This window comes from Candida pseudojiufengensis (assembly GCF_024610245.1).
Source record: "Candida pseudojiufengensis strain CBS 10847 chromosome Unknown scaffold2, whole genome shotgun sequence".
Lineage (NCBI taxonomy): Eukaryota > Fungi > Ascomycota > Pichiomycetes > Serinales > Debaryomycetaceae > Lodderomyces > Lodderomyces pseudojiufengensis.
This window is the reverse complement of record NW_026261524.1, coordinates 230,153-252,938: the sequence shown is the minus strand read 5'-3', so window position 1 is coordinate 252,938 and position 22,786 is coordinate 230,153. Positions and strand designations below refer to the sequence as shown.

Sequence of the window (22,786 nt, the reverse complement as noted above, 5' to 3'; positions counted from 1 at the left end):
ATGATTTAAGAATTCTGTTTGGCGAAAATGTAATTAATCTCATTGTTTGTGAAAATTTTGTTATTCGATATTACTGGCTCATTATCAATTAGAATTTTGGAAGGACCTTGAATTTTATAGAAGATAGGTCTCGATCTGATAAACCTACCGTTAATATGTGAATATATGTAATTCCAAGATGAACTGAGTAAGTGTAAAAATGGAGCTGTGTATGGTGCAATTGGATTAAACACATTTTTAATTGTGTCCGATGACTTTTTCATGTAATTTCCTATTGACCTATTGAATTCTTTGATTGGTTGTACTATCGAACGGGGCCAATGTATCGTATGTTCCAAAGTATGCAATTTGTATTTATTAGGAGTTATTATTAAGGGTTCAATTCCATTTGTTGCAGAATCAATGGCAATCAATGAATTCGGATTGACTAATATTTCTGAATTTTGATCAACTTCCACTTCTGTGACTTTAGAAAATTCACCTCCATTTATTATTAGACACCCATTGTTACCATCAACTTCCAAAATTGATGAAGATTTAGTTGATGGTTTGAAAATTATGTCGGTCCCTGACCATCCAATTATCTTGTTTAAATTATAAATGGTCCAATTTGACTGTTTGTTAATTCCCAAAACTTTATAATTCGAATTTCCATTTATAATTAAATTAGAACTTTGACTCGATTTTAAAAGTTGATAAACATGACCAAAAAAATTGATACTTTCACTACTTATGTGACTCAAGTCTCCATTTATACCAAGTAATGAATTCGAATTTATAAAAAATTGAGACGATTGTGGTAATGCAACTGATAAAATATTTGATGGATTGCCTATTGGATGAATACTGGGTGTGGCTGCAAAAGGGCCTGATCCTGTAACAGATGGTTTTGTCAATGGTATAGCATTATTAGACGTAGTAGTAGTCAATTGCTTTGTTATATGAGCTGATGATTGGCTATTTAGCCGTAGTTTATGCATTTTTGTAGAAGTTAATTCACTTATCTAGGTCAGAGAGAATTGTACGACTAAATTTTTTTGATGTTTCAATTTCGATTTGCTGCAAAATCAAAAAAACTTTTTTATTGAAAAGATGAATCTATTTAATGGATCTATACGTATTTTTGCTCTTAGTCATGAATTCCAATATAAATTTTGAGTTTATTCAGTTAAATCGTTGAAAAGTTTATCGGCGTCTTCAACTTCTTGCACAAGAGCGTTTGAACATAATTTATTATCAATGATGTTTGCTTTTCGAATAAAGTTAACAAATTTGTTCCACCATTTTTTCCCATTATCAAAGTCTTTTGAGATTTGATCAGAAGTTATAGCATTTTCTCCGCTAACAGTTGCATTATAAGATGTGGAATTTACTTGGAAGACATTATCAGCTAAATGATGTTTAGCAAATGTGATAGACTCCGATTTATTGCCTGAGCTCTTCAATTTTTTCAAAGTTATCTCTAAATAGATTTCACTGACTATTCCCAACAACGTATTGTTTACTTCTTGGTAGAATGGAATTTGACTTATTAGTTCATACCAATCATTTTTATTGTAATCAATTTTGACATTATTCTTTTCTTGACGTACAATCATATCAACCAATAATACTTCAATTGTATGCAACAATTGCGTGTTTATAAAACTGATTGAACTTCTAAAACTCAACAAGTTTCTCGAAATCGGGCCTTGATAATTGACTGGCGCAATGTTGAATTTTTTCATACCAAATATTCTTGAAATTAATAATATACTTTTGTTTTCACTTGCACTTAATTCGTAATTTGCTTCATTTAACAAGTCCTTATAAGGTTTGCCAACTGAAAAATAATCGGGATTTGCGTTGGTCAATTTAAATGTGTCTGACTTTAATAATAAGGATAAAAGTATGAGATGCTCCAAATCTTCGTCACTAATATCTTCATGTTCATTTATGAGCTCTTTGAATATCTTACCAATTGTTGAAACCTGATTTTTGTCGTCGATGATTCCATACACATGTAATGCTCTGGAAAATGCTGATGAAATAAGATCGACTTGAGTTTCAACTGCGTCGGGCCCTTGATCTGACTTGGAATCCGTATTCAAGTTTGATAGTAACCCATACTTGATACTGAATGACGTTTGAGAAGATTTAGTAAATACGTTTTCAACTTCCTTAGTGATTGGAGGGTTCATCCTATTATTCAAAGCCAAAACACTATCATTGAACCAAAACTTAACGTTAATTTTTTTTACTTGATAATATCTTGCTAAAAGCTGAGTAATCAAATTGTACTGTTTGTCCAATAAGTCCGTATAGAACTTAGAACTAACCAACTTCTTATAACTATCACTTTTACCGAGCTCAGCTGGTGGTCTTACGTCAAGTCTTCCTCCTGCAATGGAACTCAAAATTTCCGCCGGAATTAGTCCCAATGATTGATAATAATACAATTCCGGTGGTAGTCTTTGAGAAATGATTTCATGTAAATTATTTGGAACTTTGACTAAAGGCTTTGTTGGTGTGTTGTTCCCAGATCCATCTGTTTGAATCTCGTCATCATCACCGAGGAAATCTACATTCTTGTCTAAACCGAGTTTAGCTAATTCAACATTGTAAAGTTCAACATATCCTTCTTTTGTAATTATTGGAGTGAATTTGATTAATGATTGACCTTTTAAATACCAATCTACTAATTTTTGATCATTCAAATTTAAAACATAACCATACAAGTCTTGATGATTTCCACTGACTTGGGCGTATTGATATAACAGGTCCAAGCCAAATTTGAAAATATTGATTGGGGGATAATTAGGTAATGGTTTTGGAAAAATTGGGAAAGTATTTGGCTGTAAACTGCAACCAACAATCAAACTTAGATCTTGCAATTGTCTTTCATTAATTCTTAATTCTTGCAAAATTTTATGTTTGTCTACAAATCTAAACTCTCTAGTTTGGTTTTCTATCCCTAGTATGAATTTATCAATTTGTGTCAATAATAAGTCTGTAGATCCATAAATAGTGTCTACTATTTTGGATTGATACAAGTATGATAATTGAAATGATGAATCGTACGGAGTTATTAAATAATCGACTCCAAATTCAATAAAGATACTGACTAAATCATTAATTATAGCTTGCAAAGGTATGCTTTCATTCAAAGATCTGTAATTTTCGAATGCTTGGAAATGTTGATGGTAATTCGAGTTTTGTTTTTGTAAATTTGATATCTTGTTCCAAGTACTTTCCAAACTTTGTTCAACTGGTGATAATTCATTGGATTTATATTCTATATTTTGAGATTGGGTATTCGATCTCAGTATGACAAATATTGGTTTGATGCTAAATTCCTTGAATACTTGTAAGTCTGCGTAAATGTAATCTTTCAACGAGCTTGGCAGTCCCCCAATTGCTGCTAAAAAATGTTCCTTTTTTGATGTATATATTCTATTCAAATAATTCTCCACGTCGATCCCAATTGTTGCATTTGTTAGAATTTCAATTGAGCTGGGATATACTAATTTCCTTTCAAATAAAAAAGGTTCAAGTGACTTGATGGGCATAGCTTATTAAATTTTGATCTTGAAAGGTCGTTAAAGATGTAATTACTGACGTTGTTGATAGATTTTAATGGTGACGTTAAATTTCCTGACCTATACGAAAGACAAGCTAAATTATCCACAACAAGTTTTAATAAATTATTATAAAACATTGACTTTGTTCCAAGTTAACTTTTTTAATGTGAAAAATTATTAGAGGGTGGAACTACCAATTGCTTCAGGTAAATATCAAAGACAAACAGAAAATACGCGTAAAGATATAATCTTACACTAATAACTATGCTTATGATTTATGATTCTAAATGTTTTGAATTGTTTTAAATGATCTATAAGATTATAAATATAAGAATAGAATACTTTTACATATTTGGACTCAACATGTCTGCTTTCACCAAGGAATGTATCTAGAAAATAATGTGTTAGTAATTTTTCTTCATCAGCTTTGAATTGAAATCTTTTAATACATACGTCTTGAATTGAAGCGTTAATGAATTGTCTCACTTCTAAAGCCAACCAAATTTTTACCATACTCAAACTATTCTCATCCTTCATCATCTCTCTACCTTCTTTTGATATACCTAATTTTCTCAAGACAGGTAATGAACTTTAATAGAAAAAAATTTGTTAGTAAATGTTTACGAAAATCTATTATTAATCGATGAACAAGTTGCCCATTGAAATTATTGATTTTATATCAATTTGTTCAGTTGGGAACCCAATCATTAATGCATATACGAACCTTGCAAATAAGTCTAAATTAGGATCTAATTGTCTTCCAACACCTTCTAGTAATAATATCGCTACAATGACAGTCACGAAATCTCCCTCCATTCTCACATGATGATTTCTAACCATACCTAAAACTTGATCCAACAAATCTCCAATACTAACGTTTCCTAATGTGAAAGTTCTATCTTTCATTCTATCCACTAATTTTTCAACTTTTAATGCAAAAATTTCTTTGTTTATTGCTGTTTCTGGTGTTCTTGATCTTTCAACCATTAATTCTCCAGCTTTATATCCATCAAATTCTGATAAAGCTTTGAACAAATCAATGAAATTAACACGATCATTATGATTCAATTCAGTAACAAGACCAACATCTAAGAAACATATCTCAGCATGATATCCATCTTCATATAACTGTGCTAATTTTTCACACCATTCAGTTGGGTTTTTCATTTTTAGTAACTCGTCAGTGATTTTATTAGTCTCTTTATCATTTGATGCTTTAATAATTTTGTACTCCTTTTCATGTCTATATAATTCATTTTTATAAAATCTAACCATCATGTTTCCTGGATGTAAATCGGCATGAACAAAATTATCAAGAATTAACATTTTCAAGAATGCATCCAACCCTTTGTCACTCACCTCTTTTGATAAGTTTTTGCCAAAATTCTCAGTCAATGATAATAGTTTGCTTAAAGGTATAGCATGCATATATTCTTCAACTAAAACATCCCTTGTTGTAAAATTCAAATACGGCTTGGGAAAATGAATATCAAGTCTGCTTTTAAAATTTTCTCTAAATTTTGCCAAATTCAACGCTTCAATCCTTAAGTCTAACTGTAATTTCATCAATATAGCAAATTGATCAACTTCATCGGGTAATGAAAGCCATTCCATGGTTGGTATAACATTGATAATATCTGCGAAAAATTTCATGATTTTTAAATCTCTATGAACGTTAATTTCCACTTTTGGATGTAAGACCTTAATAGCAACATATTCATTAGAATTCAAGTGTTCTGTGACTATGAGTTTGTCAAAAAATTGTGTATCCAGGTTCTTCTTTTTATGCTTCTCTTTCAATTTTTGTTCGACTTCTTTCTCCTCTTGCGCAGCCTTGTCTAGAACTTTTTGTGATAATTTGGCCGTATAAACTTGTGCAATAGCACCGACACCGACTGGTTTTTCGTTAAATTCATCAAAAATTTCTTCAAATGGTAGTCCACCAAAACTTGATCTTATAATCTTTTTTGTAGCTTCCAAGCTATGAGCTTTAGCGTTTGAATGTAATGATCCCAATTCATTACATAATTCTAATGGAAAAATATCGGTTCTACTTGCTGCCCATTGACCTAACTTAATAAATGAAGCCCCAGCTTGTTCTGCTGACCATCGCAAATATCTATACCATAAAGTTGCTCCAGTCCTTACATAATCCCCATTTTCTGTTTTATGTTTTCGACCAAACCAACATATAGGACTTGACAATAACACTGGGAGGAATATGCATGATAACTGTAAGAATCTGGAAAAAGTGACTATAGGATCAAGGACGTAATCCTGAAAAGCAAATATTAGTCTGTACAGTATACTAATTAGCCATGACTTGTGTTGCGTCTTAGAGTTCCTGAACTCATTAAACTGATCCTTCTCTTCCTGTTGTGATGCTTCATATAAACCATTTTCATAAGTTTCTGCGGTTTTTATTGGGTTTAATTCATGAATTGATGAGTCTAGAGCATGGACGTCATTATAGACTTTGTTATTATTTATAAAAAGATATGTAATTAGTGATATACCTGACCCTATAGCTATTAATGTCCTCTTTTGGTTAACTATATTAGACTTTGAATGAAATGAATTATAGTGGATGTGTCTTTTAAATGATTGTTTGAAAACGGATGATGATACATTCTGAATAGGTTTTAGCTTAGCGTAATTCCTTATCAAACATAGCGTCATGCCGTTATTTCCTCAAGTATTGAGAAGCGTTGTGTTATATGCAATTGGTTCTTTCAAATGGAAGTTTGATTGTTTTGCAGTTCCGAATTTAGTAACATTATTTTAGATTGCTAAAGATACGAATATTATTTGAAAAAGAACAGAATTTTATACAAGATTCTCATTATAGACAAATTTGAGAGTATTTATGTTACGAAGTAAACCTGAGTTATCTAAACCTGTTAGAGGCAAATGTGTAGGAGCAACAAAGGCCATAAGGCTCGTGATGTGGAAATCTACCATTAATCACGTGACATTGCACGTGCAATGCTGAAACATCTTGATACTCAGTATCTGAAGAGTGAATTTTCGTTTTGCAATCATAAATTTTTTATGCAAAAGCTATAGTACAAGATGCCATCGGAAACCGTTGCAGTAGCACCCTCACTATCAACTTATCAGGATGATTCAACATTTTCATATGACAAGGTGAATTCAACTAAGCACAAAAGACAACACTTAAAACTAAATAAAGCAGATGATTATACCGAACTAGTTGAAAAGATAACTGAATATTATTCCATAGAAGAATTAATCAAAGTGTTAAAGAATTCAAAATATGAGAAAATAACTTTGCAATTTCCAGATGAATTAATATGTGACTCTGCTACGATCGTTCATATTCTACAAGAACAACTACCGAACTTGAAATTTTGGATTTTAGCAGATACGTCATATTCTTCATGTTGTGTGGATGAAGTTGCGGCAGAACATGTAAATAGTGACTTAGTTATACATTTTGGGGATGCTTGCTTGAATGAAGTTGCAAAAATTAATGCAATCTATGTGTTGGGAAAACCTGATATCAATCTAAATGAATTAGTAAGCCAGTTTAAAGAAAAAATTGATAAAGATGATAGAATTGTCTTGATGGCAGATGCTCCTCATACACATATTCTACACGAACTCAAAAAGAGACTACGAGACTATTCCAATATTATCTTAGCCGACTTGATAGTGGGTTCTACAAAAATAATTGGATATCAACCTACCACCAATTTTTCACATACTCAATTTAACAGAACATTTTCAATTGATAAATTACTGGACTATAATTTATTTCATATAACTAAGCCCGAAGCACCAAGACTACTACAATTATCAACAAATTTTGCATCTGTGACGACGTATGATCCTATCACAAATAAAATATTGCAAGGTCCTTTCCCAAATTTAATGAGAAGATATAGATATGTTCATATGGTACGAAGCTCTGGTACTATTGGAATCTTGGTAAACACATTATCGTTATCCAATACCAAACAATTGATAAATACTATAAAATCAAAAATAACACAAGCTGGTAAGAAAGCTCATATACTAGTTGTTGGTAAACCAAATGTTGCAAAATTGGCTAATTTTGATAGCATTGATATTTGGTGTGTGTTGGGATGTGATCATAAGGGGATAATAATTGATCAAACGAATGAATTTTATAAACCTATTGTTACACCTTATGAATTATTATTAGGGTTAAGTGATGAAGTGACATGGACTGGTAGATGGGTAACTGATTATAAGACTGTTATTGATGAATACAGGAGAGAAGGAGAAGAACATGAATTTAAAAATGAAAATGAAAATGGAGAGACCAGCTCAGATGAAGAACCCGAATTTGATCCAGTCAGGGGCCGATATGTAAGTACTTCGAAACCTTTAAGACAAATCCATCACTTGTCCATAAAAGATGCAAGTGAAAACGATCAAACTGAAAATGCATTAGCTGAGAGGCTCTCCAGCAAAGTAGCAATTAGAAATACAGTAAGTACATCAGCAATGCATCTACAAAATAGACATTGGACAGGTTTGGGTAGTGATTACAAAAATAATGCGGACTCTGGTGATAGTTCTGATGATGATGACGAGGGAGCAATAGTGCAAGAGGGAAGACAAGGAATTGCTAGAGGTTATGATTATGATATAGAGAATAAATGATTAGTTTTAAATCCAGAAAAGATTCAGAATTTTTGGACTAGATTCTGTTACGTGAGAAATGAAAGATTCAGATTTAAACTCGATTTGCAACAAGAATTTTATTTCAACATTTTTACTCTTTATTCTCCTTCATAAATTACATTGTCTTTCAATTTTGCTAGACTTAACTAAACTTTGCTACTTAGTATTTAATACACACTCACAATGTGTAGATTTTGCCGTAGACAACCAAATGATCCACCAGATGACGGAGAAAGAAACACTGCCATTGATTGGGCTGAAATAATTTTGTTGATTATTGAAGTATTCACATTTTTATTCTTCATTGTATCGTATGTAACTCTACAAAGATGATTGAATTGTTTTCATAATCTTAAATTATATTTCCGCCTCGGAATTATGATTTTTCAATTAATTATTTTTCAGCTTCTGAAATGATTTACTAACTAATGCTCAACAATAGCTTCTTGACGCTATGGTATACTCCAATCCCATATATATTATTTGGATTACTACTAGTTTTACTATTGGTTAGTTTTATATTATATTTTGTTGGATCTTACAACTATCCGTATAGGAAACAATGGAAATCATTTAGCCAAACTGACATAGCTTTGATCACAGGTGGATCAAATGGTTTAGGTCTAGAGATTGCTAAATCATTATTAGTTAAAGACGTTACGGTATATGTTATTGATAAAGTTTCACCACCGGAGAAATTATTTAAAGATTCTAAATTTAATTTTATTCAATGTGATTTGGGTGATGAAAGAGATTTAAAATTAAAACTTTCAACCTTAATTCATGATTTGAATGCAGAGAATAGATATATTAGTATACTCATTAACAATGCAGGTATCAGAGACAATAGATCATTAGTGAACTTAAAATTTGATAAAGTAAAAGATTTGTTTAATGTCAATACGATTGCACAAATATTTATATTGCAAAAAATTTTGTCAAATCATTTATCATATAACGTGAATGGTAAATTATCACTCGTTACCGTTTCTTCGATATTAGGGACATTTGCACCTAAGAATCTTTCAGTTTATTCCGCTACTAAAGCAGCACAGATTATGTTACATGAATCCTTACAACAAGAATTGAAACAATTTCCCAAAATTAGATTAATGCTTGTGACAACGGGTCAAATGAATACTGAATTATTTAAAGATGTAAGTGCTCCTAAACAGTTCATCGCTCCTGTTGTGAATCATGTAAATTTAGCAAGGGAAATAACTGAGAAAGTGGAAAAAGGATATATGGGTAATTTATCCAGACCATTTTATGCAAACTTTTTACCGGGAGTGAGAACTACTCCTTTAATTGTTCAAGATTTTTGTAGATGGTTCAGTGAAATTGATGAGCAAATAAAAGAATCAAAAGATTTTAAGTTTTAAAAGTTAAAAATTATTTTAAGTAGAGACCATTTTATAGAATCTCAATTTATAAAGACATTGTGATTTATTTGGGAAAACAATATATACATCAATCTACTCTGACTTTTTATTAATATCACTACTTAATAATTTCAAAAATTCATCTCTGTTAAAGAATCCAATGATATCAAAAAATTTATTAAAAGGTATTACAGTTTTGTTTGGAGCTTTGTCATCAATTGTAATCGTTACGTAATAGTTTGGTTCATATTTCTTTATTTCACTAGCTATTGTTATTATTCCACCCTTTTTGTTATATCCAATATATTTGACATTTTTATATTTTAAATTTATGAGAAATAAAGCAGCATTAACAATTCCATACACCACACATGAAATCAATGTAATATTATATATGTCTTTAAATTTGAATTTTTTATCTGCTAAAAATAATAATCCTGCTATAACAACAGTTATTGTACCTAATCCTAATTTTAAATCTATGATCTTAAATGATTCTTCATAACCTAAATTTTGTAATACTGAACCTAATTGTTCATCTGTTGTTTTCTGTAATTCTTTTACTGAATTGAGATTTGTCTTCTTTAATTGTGACATTTCTGTAGTGTTGTTTTTAATCAATTGTTTTGAATGAATTGGCTGAAAACTTGTACTTAGATTTTACGTGTTTTCAATTTTGGTGAAACTGAATTTCTGTCACGTGAAAAACAGATGGTAGCCTTATCGTGCTGACTTTTTAATTTGCAACACAAAACAAATCAACAAATTGCTCAACTTTCACACAATCATTTGATTTGTTCTTTCTACTAATTATTCTTCGGTGACCGAAGAATATCACTTCATACTTCAAGCTATCATACCTATCAACTACTTACTTGCATCATTCAACTAATATACAAACTTTTTTTAAGAAGTCCACCAAACTAAGTTGTTTTTTGAAAACTTTCACATTATGATATTTAGTTTGTTTTGATGACAAGCTATTTAAATTCAGACGATTCAATAATGACTGATTATAAAAATTCTAATAATAATTCATCTAGTAATAATATACCATATAAACCATTCAATCTGAATAATAATAACCAAATACTTCCAAAACAAGGGAATAATCGAAAATTTAATAATAATAAATCAAAAAATTATGATCATAAGAATGATAAAGATATAACTCAATTAGAATCACAATTAAAACAAGGTAAAAAAATAAATGGAAATAGTAGAAAAAATCAAATATCTATAAATCATTTATTAGATTTTCAATCTTATCGTGATACTGAAGAATATGCTGAAAATCAACAAAGACAAAAACAAAGAAGAAGATCAAGTAGTCATAAAAAATATCAACAAGTTTCAAAAATTCATTTAACTGGAATGAAATTTATTAATGTTAATTTTAAATTTATAGTAGATTCAAGAAAAAATTATAAAATTCAAGAAATTGATCCAAATATTCCAGTTGATATTAAAAATATTATATCGATAATTGCTCCTAAAGGTGCTAGTTGTCCAATTTGTTTAAGTGATGATCTTATTGCTCCACGAATGATTGTATCTTGTGGTCATATTTTGTGTTTAAAATGTGTTCTAAGTTTATTAGAACATGAAGTTCCAAAAGCGAAAAAGAAAGAATCTTCAGCAATTATAGAGAAATATAGAGAATGTCCACTTTGTTTCAGTATTATTAGGAAACCTGAATTAAAACCAGTCATTTTTGATAACGTCGATGAAAGATTTGAAATTCCAAAAGTTAAAGATGAAGTAGTTTTAACTTTAATGGCAAGAGATCTGAATAAAATTTTATCATTACCTAAATCAATTTCTATTCAAAATCATTTAAATGATTTTCCAAATGTTAATCAAATTGAATTATCTTCATATCTGAGAATTATGAAAGGAGATTTTGATTATTTAAAAAATATGTATGAAAATGAAAAACAACAAATTTTGAAAAATTATGAAGAAGAAAAATTATTATATGGAGATGATAATGAATTAGTTGAAGAAGCTATTTCCCATATAGATAAAGAAATAGAAGAATGGTCAACTAAATTTGCTGAACCATCATCTGTGGAAAAAACTTTTAATTTAGATGAATCATTAACCCATCAAACAACATTTTATTATTATCAAACAGGATTTAATGCTAATACTACATATGTTTTATCACCATTAGATATGAAAGTTTTAAAAAATACATATATTGATTATCAAAACTTACCATCGACAATTATTGCCAAAATAGAAAATATAAGATATGAAGAATTATCATCTGAAACTTCAATAAATAAATATAAATATTTAAGTCATTTACCAGTAGGAACTCAAATTGGATTTTTGGAATGTAATTGGAATAATAATGAATTTATTTCACAAAATACTTGGTCATTATTTAAAGAAGATTTATTAAAAAGATCCAAAAATTCAAATAAAAAATTTAATAGAGAAGAAAGAAATAAAAAAAAAGCTCAAAATGAAGAAGAATTAAAAACTTTACAATTTTATTTAAAAGAAAATGGTCAATATAATGATGAAGAGTATGATGAAAATTTCATTAATCATAAGAATTTTAACTTTGATACCTTATCAATTCAAGATAATAATATAAACTCTCCTGTACTTTCATCAGATCAAAATTTATCAACAACAGAAAGTGAAAATGATTATCAAACAACTGTATGGGGTACAAAAATTCCAAAATCTTTATTAAAAGATTCTTCAGCAATTGAAGATAATGATAATAATGATGATGATTGGGATGCAGAAGAAATGATTAGAAAAGCAAGAGAAGAAAATTTAGAAAATGATAATGAATCAACTAATAAGAAGAAAAAGAAGAAAAAAAGATTAGTCTTGTTATCTTCTTGATTCAAAACCTTAATAAGTGTATACCATAATTAATGAATGAATGAAAACGTCATAAAAAACCTTTTATTTTTTAAAGAATGCTATATATATGTAAATTTAAAAGCCATCTTTATCGTATCTATTAATTTTTCTTTTATATTTATACCTTTTAAAAATTTTGATGAACCAAAAATTAAAATTAATAAAACTAACAAGATAATTGTATTTTGTTGTAGATATTTTTTACTTATATTTAATAAATAAATTAATTTCAGTTTTATTTCATTTTGTTTTGAAATTTCTTTATTTTCTATTCTTCTTGGTTGAGAATTTTGGTGGTTATAGGTGTTTGTAATTTCTTTAATTGATTTATATTTTAAATTTTGTTCATGAGCTAATTTTCTTGCATCTTGTTCCTTTTTTAATTTTAATTCATTTGATTTTTTTTCATCATCAATTAATTTTTGTTTTAATTCGTTTTCAATCGTTTGTTTTTGTTGTTTTATTTCATTAAGTCTGTTTAATTCTTCTTCATTTGATCCAATTAATTGTTCTGATTTTTCAAATTCGTTAAATTGTGGATATATTTCAAATTTAATTAAATTTAATAATTTTTCACCATATTTATCAGATGAATCAATATTAAAAATTAATTTATTTATATCTCTTAAATACATTTCTTTATCTTTTATTAAATCTTGATTAGATATATAAAATAATTGTAAATTATATTGAATTTCCCAAGGTATTTCATAACTTGACCATATAGAACCAATTAAATTATGAACTTCATTTGATCTTATAGAATTTCTTGCAGAATTTGATAATATTTGATCTAAATGTCCTTCTCTTAAACTTACACCAATAATAACTAAATATAAATTTATAATTTTAATTAATAAATTTTGAGATATTAATCCTTGTTTATATTCAATAAATGAATTTTGAAATATTTGATAAATTAATTTATATGATTGTATAAAATTTTTATTTATAAATAATTTTAATGCTAATTTATAATTATTTTCTATTTCTTTATTTATATTATTTGATGTTAATGTAGTTGAAGTATCCATGTTTTTCAATTGATGAACGGAGGTTTGGTATCGGTGTTGGTGTGTCTAAGTTATTATGATGATGATGATAATTACTCCACAAAATATTCAATTTTCTGATTCCGTAATTGTATGAAACATGAATTTTTACGCGCTATGAAATTTTCCTCGGTCGGACTTTAGAGAGATTACGATAAATCATTCTAACACTGTATCAAATAATAAATAATAGTTAACTCTATTTAACTATAAATCATTATATTATGTCTCTAATTAATCATTCTTCATCATTATTATCTCTATTTTTATTAGGTAATTTCCCCAAAGCTTGTAACCTTCTTCTTTTTTCAACTTCAGTTTCTTCATCTTCATCACTTTCATCTAGTTCTTCATTATTATCATCAGTAGTTATTTCATCTTCATAACTAGGTTCTTCATCAGCTTCTCCAATATCTTCTTCGTCTAATGCATGATTATTTCCAGGTGGTGGTGGTGGAGATGCCTTTTTAATTAAATGATGACTTCCTTTTCTATGTTTTGTTTCTAAAATTGATGCAATTTTATCTTCTATTTTATCTATTTTATCATGATGTGGATGTAATTTTTTATCATCTTGTGGAATTATTATATTATGATGAGTTCCTTTTTCTAAATCTGTTACATGAACAGTTGGAATTTCTTGGGGTTGTTGTGATGATGGTGAACTTTGATCTTGATTTGGATAATTTTCATTTGATTTTGTATTTGGTTTTATTCCAACTAATGATTTTATTTTATCAACGAATGTAGAAGATCTTGAACGTAATTTTTGTTGTTCTTTTTGTTGTTGATGTGGTACTGATGCATGTCTATTAACTTTATATCGCCTTATTATATCACCATCTTCATTTTCTATAACAATTAAATTATCAACACGATGAGCATAAACTTTTCTTCTATGAGGATCATCTTTTTTATAGTATGATTTTCTTGATAATTTTCTTTCCAATGGTGCTAATAAACTTTCTTTTTTATGTTCTTGTTTTTCATTATTTATTGAAGAATTATCTGTTTTATTACCTGATCCACTTGAATATTGTGATAAATGCCTTCTTAATGATTCCATTGAATGTATACTATCATCCTCTCCATTATATTCTTTTTTATTTTTTGGTCCTCCATTTAAAGTTAAATTATCCATAACTTCTCCATGTTGATCTTCAATAATAATTTGATCACCATCTTGATATGCAATTGTTGGTATTGATCTTTTTTCTGCTTTTGGATATTCTCCATATTTTGATTTTCCTGATGTTTTTTTGTTTGGTGATGATTCCTCTGCTTCTTCAATATGTTCTTTTTCTTGTTGTGGACTAGTTTCTCCTGAAGATGATGAAGTTTTGACTTCAGTTGTTGCTTCTGGTTCTGATGAGGATGTACTTTTCAAAGGTGTTGTAGGTGATGTTGGTTCTTGTTGCTGCAGTGGTGGTTGTGGTCTACCACCTAATTGTAAAAATTGAGGAGTTGGACGATGTCTTTCTTCCATTTCTTCATCATCATTACTTTTAACTCTTGATAATGTCTTTTTAATAAGTCCAGGTTGTGATCTTTTTCTAATTTTCTTTTTTCTTCTTTTTGCACCTCCAGCTGGTCTTACTTTAACACCACTTGTTTCAGGAATATTTTGTAATGTTTCCTTTTGTTGACGTTTAATTTCAGCTTTTTCTGTAGGAGTCATTGTATCTACTCTATGTAATGAAAATGAAGTATTTGTTCTATCCAAATTTTGTAATCTTTGCATCCAATTAGATCCACCACCTCCTCCTTCAGTTTGATCACCATTTGTAGTAGTAAAAGACATTGTAATAGCCATTCTATTTAATCTTTTACCTAATGTTAAAACAGCAACTGATGATCCATGAACAATAATTGAAGTAACAACAATAAAACATACAATTGGCCAAATACATGATAATAATTGATAATGTGGGAATTCTTCATTTGGTAATTTATGTAAAGGAGTTTCTTCAGTTGTATAATGACCTTCTAAATCTTTTCTTGCTAATATACTTGCAAATAATGCACCAACACCAATTGGACCAAAATGACCACAAAAAAATGCTTCTCTCCAAGTTTTAACATCAGGAGTTATTGGTTTTAATATAACAACTGCAGGAACTCTTCTTAAAAATATTATAACTAATGCTAATATTATTAATCTCCAAACATTTAAACCTATTTTAATATTATTAAATTCAGGCCATGGAATAATTGCACCAAAATAAACAAAAAATGATAAATTTAATAATAAATCAATAACTGTTGAAACATGAGATTCTTCAGTTTTATTTGCAAAATCTCCATTCCAACCAAAAGCAGTTCCTGCAGCAAATGATACTAATAAATCATCAACTCCTAATATTGAACCAATTCCAGCACAATTAAAAGCTAAAAATATAAATATAGCTAAAAATGATTCTCTATCAATTAAATTTTTATTTTCTGCAAATGCAACAACTTTTCTTAAACTCCAACCCATTACGGACCCTAAAAAGCATCCAAAAAAACATTCCCATAATATAGTTAATAAAAACCAATCTTTTACAATTAATCCTCCATGACCAGAATGTATAATTAAATTTAATGCTAAATAAATGAAAGGAAAAGCCATACCATCATTACAACCAGATTCAGCAGATAATAAATTTCTTAAATGACCAGGAACTCTTTCTGCAAATTTCCCTTTACCAACTACAGCAGCAGCTAAAACAGGATCAGTAGCAGTAACACAAGCACTTACTAATAAACCATCATTAAAAGAAAAATGAGGAATTAAACACCAAATAAATAATCCAACAACTAACCAACCAACAGTCATAACAGGTAATAAAAAAATAGCAACTGAAATCCAATGTTTTTTCATATATTTTCTTGGTAATTCAACAGCTACTGCAATAATTTGAATACATAAAACAATTCTACAAATTTCTAATGTAATATAATCTGAATTTCCCCAACTTATTGGATTAAACCAATTTAAACAATGTGGTCCCAAAATTAATCCTGCTATTGTTGCAACTGTTGCTTCACCAATATATAATCTTTCTTTAACAAATAATGAAACTAATGAAAATAAAGTACAAAATACTCCAACACATGCATAAGCTATATGAGGAGATTCTAACTCTAGTTGTTCCCAAGCCATTTTGTTAGAATCTTATAATAGATAATATGTAGTGGTTTGAGTTTATGCAAATAGATAGGTAATATATATGATCAAAGTTTTATTATGAATTTCTATATCATTGATGATTTTCAAATTTTTTTGCTCTTCTTGATTTAAATTTTAAGATTTTATGAAGTATGTGTTATAATTTCTATTAGATCTCTTGTAAGATTTGAATGCTAGTTTAGATCTTGTTTTTCTTCTTATTCTTTCTTTATTTCAGCTGTTGTAAAATGAAAGTATGAATCAAATATTTGATTTTATAGATGTTATTGGTATCACTAATGATTGTTATTTATTTGTTACAAGCTAAAAATTAATCATTAATAGTAGAATTAATCCTGTATATAAGTTGTATGTATAATGTATTAACATTTGAACTATTGCACAGTACTAATCCTACATAAGTTACCGTAACATTGAGTCCAGTATCAAATCAAATGAAAGCTAGTTGAACTGACTTAAAAGAAAGATGAAAGTATCAAATTAAGAGAATCAAGTTTACAATGAAAAAGAAAATAAATTTAAGGTACTTTAATAATAATAACTTCTCTTGGATTCATCTTGGCATAAAGAATATAACCACTAAACAACGGCTCTATTATTTCGTTAGGCTAAGTTTTATTCGGAATTAACCTAGCCTCATTTTGTTCTTGTTCTTTATTTTAAGCCTATTTTTCTTAGTCTAAATTTAAACAAAAAACTTACATAAAGATACATATTTACGATTTAGCTAAATAATATAGGACAAAAACTACTATATTGTAGAGAATGAAGTATTACAATAAATTTATGAAGATTGAAAAGTGATTTAATCTGTATAAGATTTGGTATTTGATGGACACTATATTGGATGATAAATGAAAAATTTCAATTTCATAAATTTACATGTCGGAAATCTAGTAAAATTTGATTTTGGACTTTGATAATCAATCGGAAATATGACAAAAGATTTGTTAATAAATTTGCAATAAAATTTAAGATCTATAAAAGCCAAGTTCAGTTTAGGATCACAATCATTTTCTTAACGTTCAGATACGAGTTTAAATCACATTTCTTGAATGAAAGCCCTAATGAAATTATTTCATAAGAAATCGACCTCAAAATATGAATTGAATCAACTTTTTAACTTTAATCATAATTTGGTTGTAAAACTTAGGTATAAATTGGTAGCAGTTTTTATTATCATAGATCAACTTTAATACCAAGACCCGCGTTAACATAAACTTTTAAACTTCTTTTATACTTGGGGTATTTCTATGCATCTATATGTCATTATTTATAAATTCAACAGATAATGAAAGTGATGATGATATTAATAATAACAAGAATAATGATAGAAACAACAATAAAGAGGATATAACAAATGATAATCAAGATAGTGAATCAAGTATACCTAAAACAAGAACCACAACAACCACTCGTTCATCATCAACTATACAACCAAAACAATTACAATTTAATGCATCAACTACTCAAATAACTCATTTATCTGAAATTTTTCAATGTCTTTTAGCAATAAATAATCAAGCTATAATAAGTATAAGACCAAATGGTATAACATTATATTCTACATATAATTATTCAACAAAAGTTCATATGAATATTGATCCAAGTTTATTTAATCTTTATAATATAACAACAAATGAAGAAGAAGTATTTGATGATGATGAATTAAAATTAGGTGTTGATATATCTTTAATTTCTGATTGTTTTAATTCTGTTCAAAATACTTTGAAATTTGAATCATTAGTTAATTGTTATATTACTTATAATGGTGAAGGATATCCATTACAAATTGAATTTGAAGATAATTATATAAGTGAAAAATTAGATTTTTTTACATTTTATATTGATGAATTTGATGATTATAATGATGATGATAACGAGCTGAATAGTAATGATATAGATTATTCAAATATTATATTAGAAATTATTGTAAAAAGTGATGTTTTAACAAATCTTTTACAAGAATTAAATCAAATTCATACTGATTTATTATTTATTTATACATCAAAAAATAAATTAAATTTTATAAGTTCAGGATCAATAGGAATGTCCAAACTTATATTCCCAAATGAAAAATCCATATTAGAGAAATTAATTATTGATTCTGATATAAATCCATATATAATATCACAATTTAAATTTAATGAATTTTGGAAAATTTTTAAATCTGTAAAATTAAGTTCAAAATGTAAAATTTTAAAAGATCTGGCGGGTAATTTTTCAATTCAATTAATTTGTAAAAATAATTACCAAAATCAACAAAGTCATTATTCTGGTACTTTAATTACTTTTAAAATGAATGAAATGATTCATAATGATTATTTGGTAGAATGGATTTTACAAGATGAATTAAGTGGTGATATGATTATTCCTGTTAATGATACTGCTACTAATAATGATAATATTACTGATAATAATAATTTTAACAAGAATGTTACTTTTGAATCTAATATTCCTAGATTACCTCATGAACCATTAATTAATTCATTTAAAAAATCAAATAAAAGAAAATTAATTTAATCTAAAATGTATCTTTTATAATTTAGACTTATTATCAGCATCAAAAATTATTCATGAGCCATTAATTGGGTCATCTACGAAATCAAAGAAAAGAAAAATCGTTCAAGGTTCAAATTTATCCATTTGTAATTTCGTCTTTTTGCTCACGTTTGATGTTACCTATTAATTCATTCAAAAAATCAAATAAATGAAAAATTGTTCATTTCAAATGTATATCTATTTATTCACAATTTAGATTTATTATCTATCTTCAATATAGATAATAAATTTTCAAAAGTTTTTAAACTTGATCCATAACTTAATTCATAACCCATTCCACCAGCTCCATAATTATTAATAACAAATTGTTTATTATCATTAAATTTTTCAATAGAATTATTTAAACCTCCTTTTCTACCAGGTCTTAAAGCAACATTAATTCTTATAATATCAAAATATGGTTTATTAGTTTCTGCATTAATTTTTTGTAATTCTGGAAAATATATTGAACCTAGCTTCTCCAAATATTTTGTATCTTCATCTCTGACTTCCAAACTTGTATCATTTATTTGTTTTGTTCCTCCTAATATTACACCTCCATTATAAGGTCTTGGTATTGTGAAAACCCAAGATCCATCTTTTAATTGTATTGTTACAGTTTTATCAGATTTATAATTTGGTCCAGGATTTAAAAGTAAAGTTTGACCACGTATGGGAAATGAATCAGGATCAACACCTCCATTATATTTTAATCCATTCCCTGAACAATTTATAATTATTGGATTTCCCTGAATTATCGAATTTATTTCACTTAAACTATTTAATTTTTTTGATATAAATTTAATTTTAAATTCTAATAATAATTTAAAATAAATATATTGTAAATATAAAGTTGGATTTAAAACCCATGTATCATATTGAAACCCCAATATACCAGGTTTAGTTTCAAGCTTTTCAAAATTTTCCAAACCTTCGCTATATCCATATTTAGCATAGTCTTGATAATATTCATTTGGATTTTCAATAAATTCAACACCTTTTATAAATTTTATAGAACATTCCTTGTAATTTTCAGAAAGATATTTAAAATATTTTAATGTCTGTCTAGTCATTTTCATTTCTTCTTTTTGTTCTTTGGTTGTTATTGGAAATGGTCTAAAATGAGCTCCTGCCCATGGTGATACATATTCATTATATGTTGTTAATGAATCATTCATTTCTAAATTATGTGGTCCATATTGTGCTATTATTGTTATTTCATGTTTGAAACCTAGTTCATTTAATTTTTCACTTATTGTTTGTGCTGTTGTTAAACCTAATATTCCTGCTCCAACTATTACTATTTGTTGTGTAGACATTTCTTTAATTTATTAGATTATATGATGTTGCAAAAATTCAAAGATTTTAATTTGATTTCAATATCTGAAATTGTAAATTCTCTATTTTCTTTGATCTTGTTAATTTCAAAAAGTTTTACGAACTGCAATTTATAAATATTTATTTTCAATTATTCATTCGTTGAAATCGTATGTTCTGACTAAATGAAAAGTATTTGTGAAGACAGTTTTCTAGATTCTATATGTGAACGCGGCTCAGTTGCCTAATTAGTAAGGTTATCAGATCCTTCAATTTTTGATAGCAAAAAAAACGATAGACTAAAAAGATGATGAACAAACTCTAATTTTTCAATTGTATCAATTTCAAATTCAATCAATTGAATCAAACAAGACATATCAACTATGATGAAATATAAAGATATAGTACCAATTGGTACAGTATTAATCACATCAGCAACATCATTTGGATTAGGAATAATATATAGTAATTGGCCATATGATTTAAATACATTATGGAAATATGGAGACTCAAATGATTTAAATAAATCTTTAATACATTATCAAACTTGGGGAAATTCACCAATGTATATTCATTATACATTACATGTTGTTGCATTTTTAGGATTAATTGGTCATTTTATAAAATTATATAAACCAGATGAAGATGCAAAATATTTTGAATATGGTTCCCTTGGTTTATTTATGATTAGTATTATAATATATTTAACAAATTTAAGAACTGGTGTAAATCTGTGTATAACTGGTGAATGGGGAGATGTTGATTTTGCTACTGGTATAAATGTTATGGCTGCTTCACAAATTATGATATTATTAGCTTTAGTTGGAGTATTAGTTTTACAAGGTGGTTTATATTATGCTCAATGGTATGATGAAAAATTAAAATTAGAATTTTATGAAAATGAAGCTAAAGAAGCTGCTTTAGCTGCTGAAAAACAAGCTAAGGATGAAGTTATTGCTAGTGAAACTGCTAAAGTTGGACCTGGTTCTGAATCTGAAATTATTGATGTTGATGTTGAAAATGAAGGTTCTACAGGAACTAAAAATAAGAAAAAATCAATAAAGAAAAGAAAATCATAGATTCAAATTTGAATTGGCATGAAATGATCTCTTCGTGAAATAATTTTATATATTTAAGTTTGTATTATAGTTTATATCTTCATTGTTATTGACGCGACACTGTTTATATTTTTTGACACACTCTGTTTTTTTTTTTTCGAACCAATGGTACGAACCAAAAATTTCATTACGTACAGTACAAATAAAAATCAGAAGTTAAATAAAACTACACCACTACACATTGATTTTCATATATCATGTCGGATAAAGTTTGGGGTGATAAACCTATATATTTTAAACAACCAGTAAGGGTATGTTTTAAATTAAGAAGAAAATATGGCTTTTTTAGAGAAATGTTTGAAGGATTTGAGCATTGATGGATTATAACAAGCATTCAAATTTTCATCTATTAAATGAGATCATTGGATATAGTTTCAATTTACATTTTACTGGCTTTAATAGACTCAATCATTAATCTACTTCATACTCTGGTCAAATATTAGGAACTTAAATAAAACCGAGTACAAGAAAGTCATAAACAACTGATTAGTCAGGAAAGAAAGGACTAAAATCCGATGTTCATAGCCAACCATTTCAAAACAAACTAGTCTTTCCAATCATCTTTTAAAATACTAACAAACAAATAAACTTATAGTGGATAAAATATCATGCAAATGTAAATCCTGCATTATTTTTATCAGTATCATTAGCTTTATCAGCTCCTGTATTATTATTATTAACTCCTTTAAGAAAAAAATTTTTATATCCTGATCATGAACCAATACCATTTGTTTATCCTTTACCTACAAGACCTAGAGATAAAAATTTAAAAGGTTATGATGATTAAATGAAAATTAAGTTGCAAAAGATATAATTAGAAAGGAAGAAAGGTTGGTTAGATGGATATGGTACAATTAGAAAGACACTGGTCAAAAAAGGATGTGGAATGCGGAAAAACTGAAGCTGAAATTTGAAAGATGAATATGCTGATCGAATGTTCATAGTTTAATACATTATTTATACATACAACAATCAAATAAATATTTAATTTGGGAAATAGATTGAGATTTTAAATTAAATCTCGTTTTTGTACAAATCGAGTAATGCATTTTGTAGATATATGCTTTATTATTCTTATCTC

The 22,786-nt window shown here is 27.8% G+C and overlaps 13 protein-coding genes across 13 annotated transcripts; 6 read left to right on the top strand and 7 right to left on the bottom strand. All coding sequences in view use genetic code 12, as the record gives it.

Annotated features, from left to right (window-relative positions):
• Window positions 1-5: 5 nt before the first annotated feature.
• Window positions 6-980, bottom strand: KGF55_001004 (uncharacterized protein; the record flags this gene model as incomplete). The annotated part of the gene is made up of 1 exon (XM_051755537.1): window positions 6-980. One exon carries the CDS (start codon window positions 978-980, stop codon window positions 6-8), a length of 975 nt encoding a protein of 324 aa, XP_051616046.1.
• A 180-nt stretch (window positions 981-1,160) lies between these two features.
• On the bottom strand, window positions 1,161-3,548 carry KGF55_001003 (uncharacterized protein; the record flags this gene model as incomplete). Its single annotated transcript, XM_051755536.1, has 1 exon — window positions 1,161-3,548. One exon carries the CDS (start codon window positions 3,546-3,548, stop codon window positions 1,161-1,163), a length of 2,388 nt encoding a protein of 795 aa, XP_051616045.1.
• Window positions 3,549-3,815: 267 nt separating this feature from the next.
• Window positions 3,816-6,239, bottom strand: KGF55_001002 (uncharacterized protein; the record flags this gene model as incomplete). Its single annotated transcript, XM_051755535.1, has 2 exons — window positions 3,816-4,149; window positions 4,210-6,239. The coding sequence occupies 2 exons, from the start codon at window positions 6,237-6,239 to the stop codon at window positions 3,816-3,818; spliced, it is 2,364 nt and encodes a 787-aa protein (XP_051616044.1).
• A 393-nt stretch (window positions 6,240-6,632) lies between these two features.
• Window positions 6,633-8,213, top strand: KGF55_001001 (DPH2; the record flags this gene model as incomplete). The annotated part of the gene is made up of 1 exon (XM_051755534.1): window positions 6,633-8,213. One exon carries the CDS (start codon window positions 6,633-6,635, stop codon window positions 8,211-8,213), a length of 1,581 nt encoding a protein of 526 aa, XP_051616043.1.
• Window positions 8,214-8,417: 204 nt separating this feature from the next.
• On the top strand, window positions 8,418-9,616 carry KGF55_001000 (uncharacterized protein; the record flags this gene model as incomplete). The annotated part of the gene is made up of 2 exons (XM_051755533.1): window positions 8,418-8,545; window positions 8,677-9,616. The coding sequence occupies 2 exons, from the start codon at window positions 8,418-8,420 to the stop codon at window positions 9,614-9,616; spliced, it is 1,068 nt and encodes a 355-aa protein (XP_051616042.1).
• A 93-nt stretch (window positions 9,617-9,709) lies between these two features.
• SPC2 (signal peptidase complex subunit) lies at window positions 9,710-10,213 on the bottom strand (the record flags this gene model as incomplete). The annotated part of the gene is made up of 1 exon (XM_051755532.1): window positions 9,710-10,213. The coding sequence occupies one exon, from the start codon at window positions 10,211-10,213 to the stop codon at window positions 9,710-9,712; it is 504 nt and encodes a 167-aa protein (XP_051616041.1).
• Window positions 10,214-10,621: 408 nt separating this feature from the next.
• On the top strand, window positions 10,622-12,484 carry KGF55_000998 (uncharacterized protein; the record flags this gene model as incomplete). Its single annotated transcript, XM_051755531.1, has 1 exon — window positions 10,622-12,484. One exon carries the CDS (start codon window positions 10,622-10,624, stop codon window positions 12,482-12,484), a length of 1,863 nt encoding a protein of 620 aa, XP_051616040.1.
• Window positions 12,485-12,564: 80 nt separating this feature from the next.
• KGF55_000997 (uncharacterized protein) lies at window positions 12,565-13,539 on the bottom strand (the record flags this gene model as incomplete). Its single annotated transcript, XM_051755530.1, has 1 exon — window positions 12,565-13,539. One exon carries the CDS (start codon window positions 13,537-13,539, stop codon window positions 12,565-12,567), a length of 975 nt encoding a protein of 324 aa, XP_051616039.1.
• A 256-nt stretch (window positions 13,540-13,795) lies between these two features.
• CNH1 (Cnh1p) lies at window positions 13,796-16,702 on the bottom strand (the record flags this gene model as incomplete). The annotated part of the gene is made up of 1 exon (XM_051761318.1): window positions 13,796-16,702. One exon carries the CDS (start codon window positions 16,700-16,702, stop codon window positions 13,796-13,798), a length of 2,907 nt encoding a protein of 968 aa, XP_051616038.1.
• Window positions 16,703-17,992: 1,290 nt separating this feature from the next.
• On the top strand, window positions 17,993-19,252 carry KGF55_000995 (uncharacterized protein; the record flags this gene model as incomplete). The annotated part of the gene is made up of 1 exon (XM_051761317.1): window positions 17,993-19,252. One exon carries the CDS (start codon window positions 17,993-17,995, stop codon window positions 19,250-19,252), a length of 1,260 nt encoding a protein of 419 aa, XP_051616037.1.
• Window positions 19,253-19,476: 224 nt separating this feature from the next.
• DAO2 (Dao2p) lies at window positions 19,477-20,589 on the bottom strand (the record flags this gene model as incomplete). The annotated part of the gene is made up of 1 exon (XM_051761316.1): window positions 19,477-20,589. The coding sequence occupies one exon, from the start codon at window positions 20,587-20,589 to the stop codon at window positions 19,477-19,479; it is 1,113 nt and encodes a 370-aa protein (XP_051616036.1).
• Window positions 20,590-20,970: 381 nt separating this feature from the next.
• On the top strand, window positions 20,971-21,666 carry CSH3 (Csh3p; the record flags this gene model as incomplete). Its single annotated transcript, XM_051761315.1, has 1 exon — window positions 20,971-21,666. The coding sequence occupies one exon, from the start codon at window positions 20,971-20,973 to the stop codon at window positions 21,664-21,666; it is 696 nt and encodes a 231-aa protein (XP_051616035.1).
• Window positions 21,667-21,902: 236 nt separating this feature from the next.
• KGF55_000992 (uncharacterized protein) lies at window positions 21,903-22,492 on the top strand (the record flags this gene model as incomplete). Its single annotated transcript, XM_051761314.1, has 2 exons — window positions 21,903-21,956; window positions 22,301-22,492. The coding sequence occupies 2 exons, from the start codon at window positions 21,903-21,905 to the stop codon at window positions 22,490-22,492; spliced, it is 246 nt and encodes an 81-aa protein (XP_051616034.1).
• Window positions 22,493-22,786: the final 294 nt, after the last annotated feature.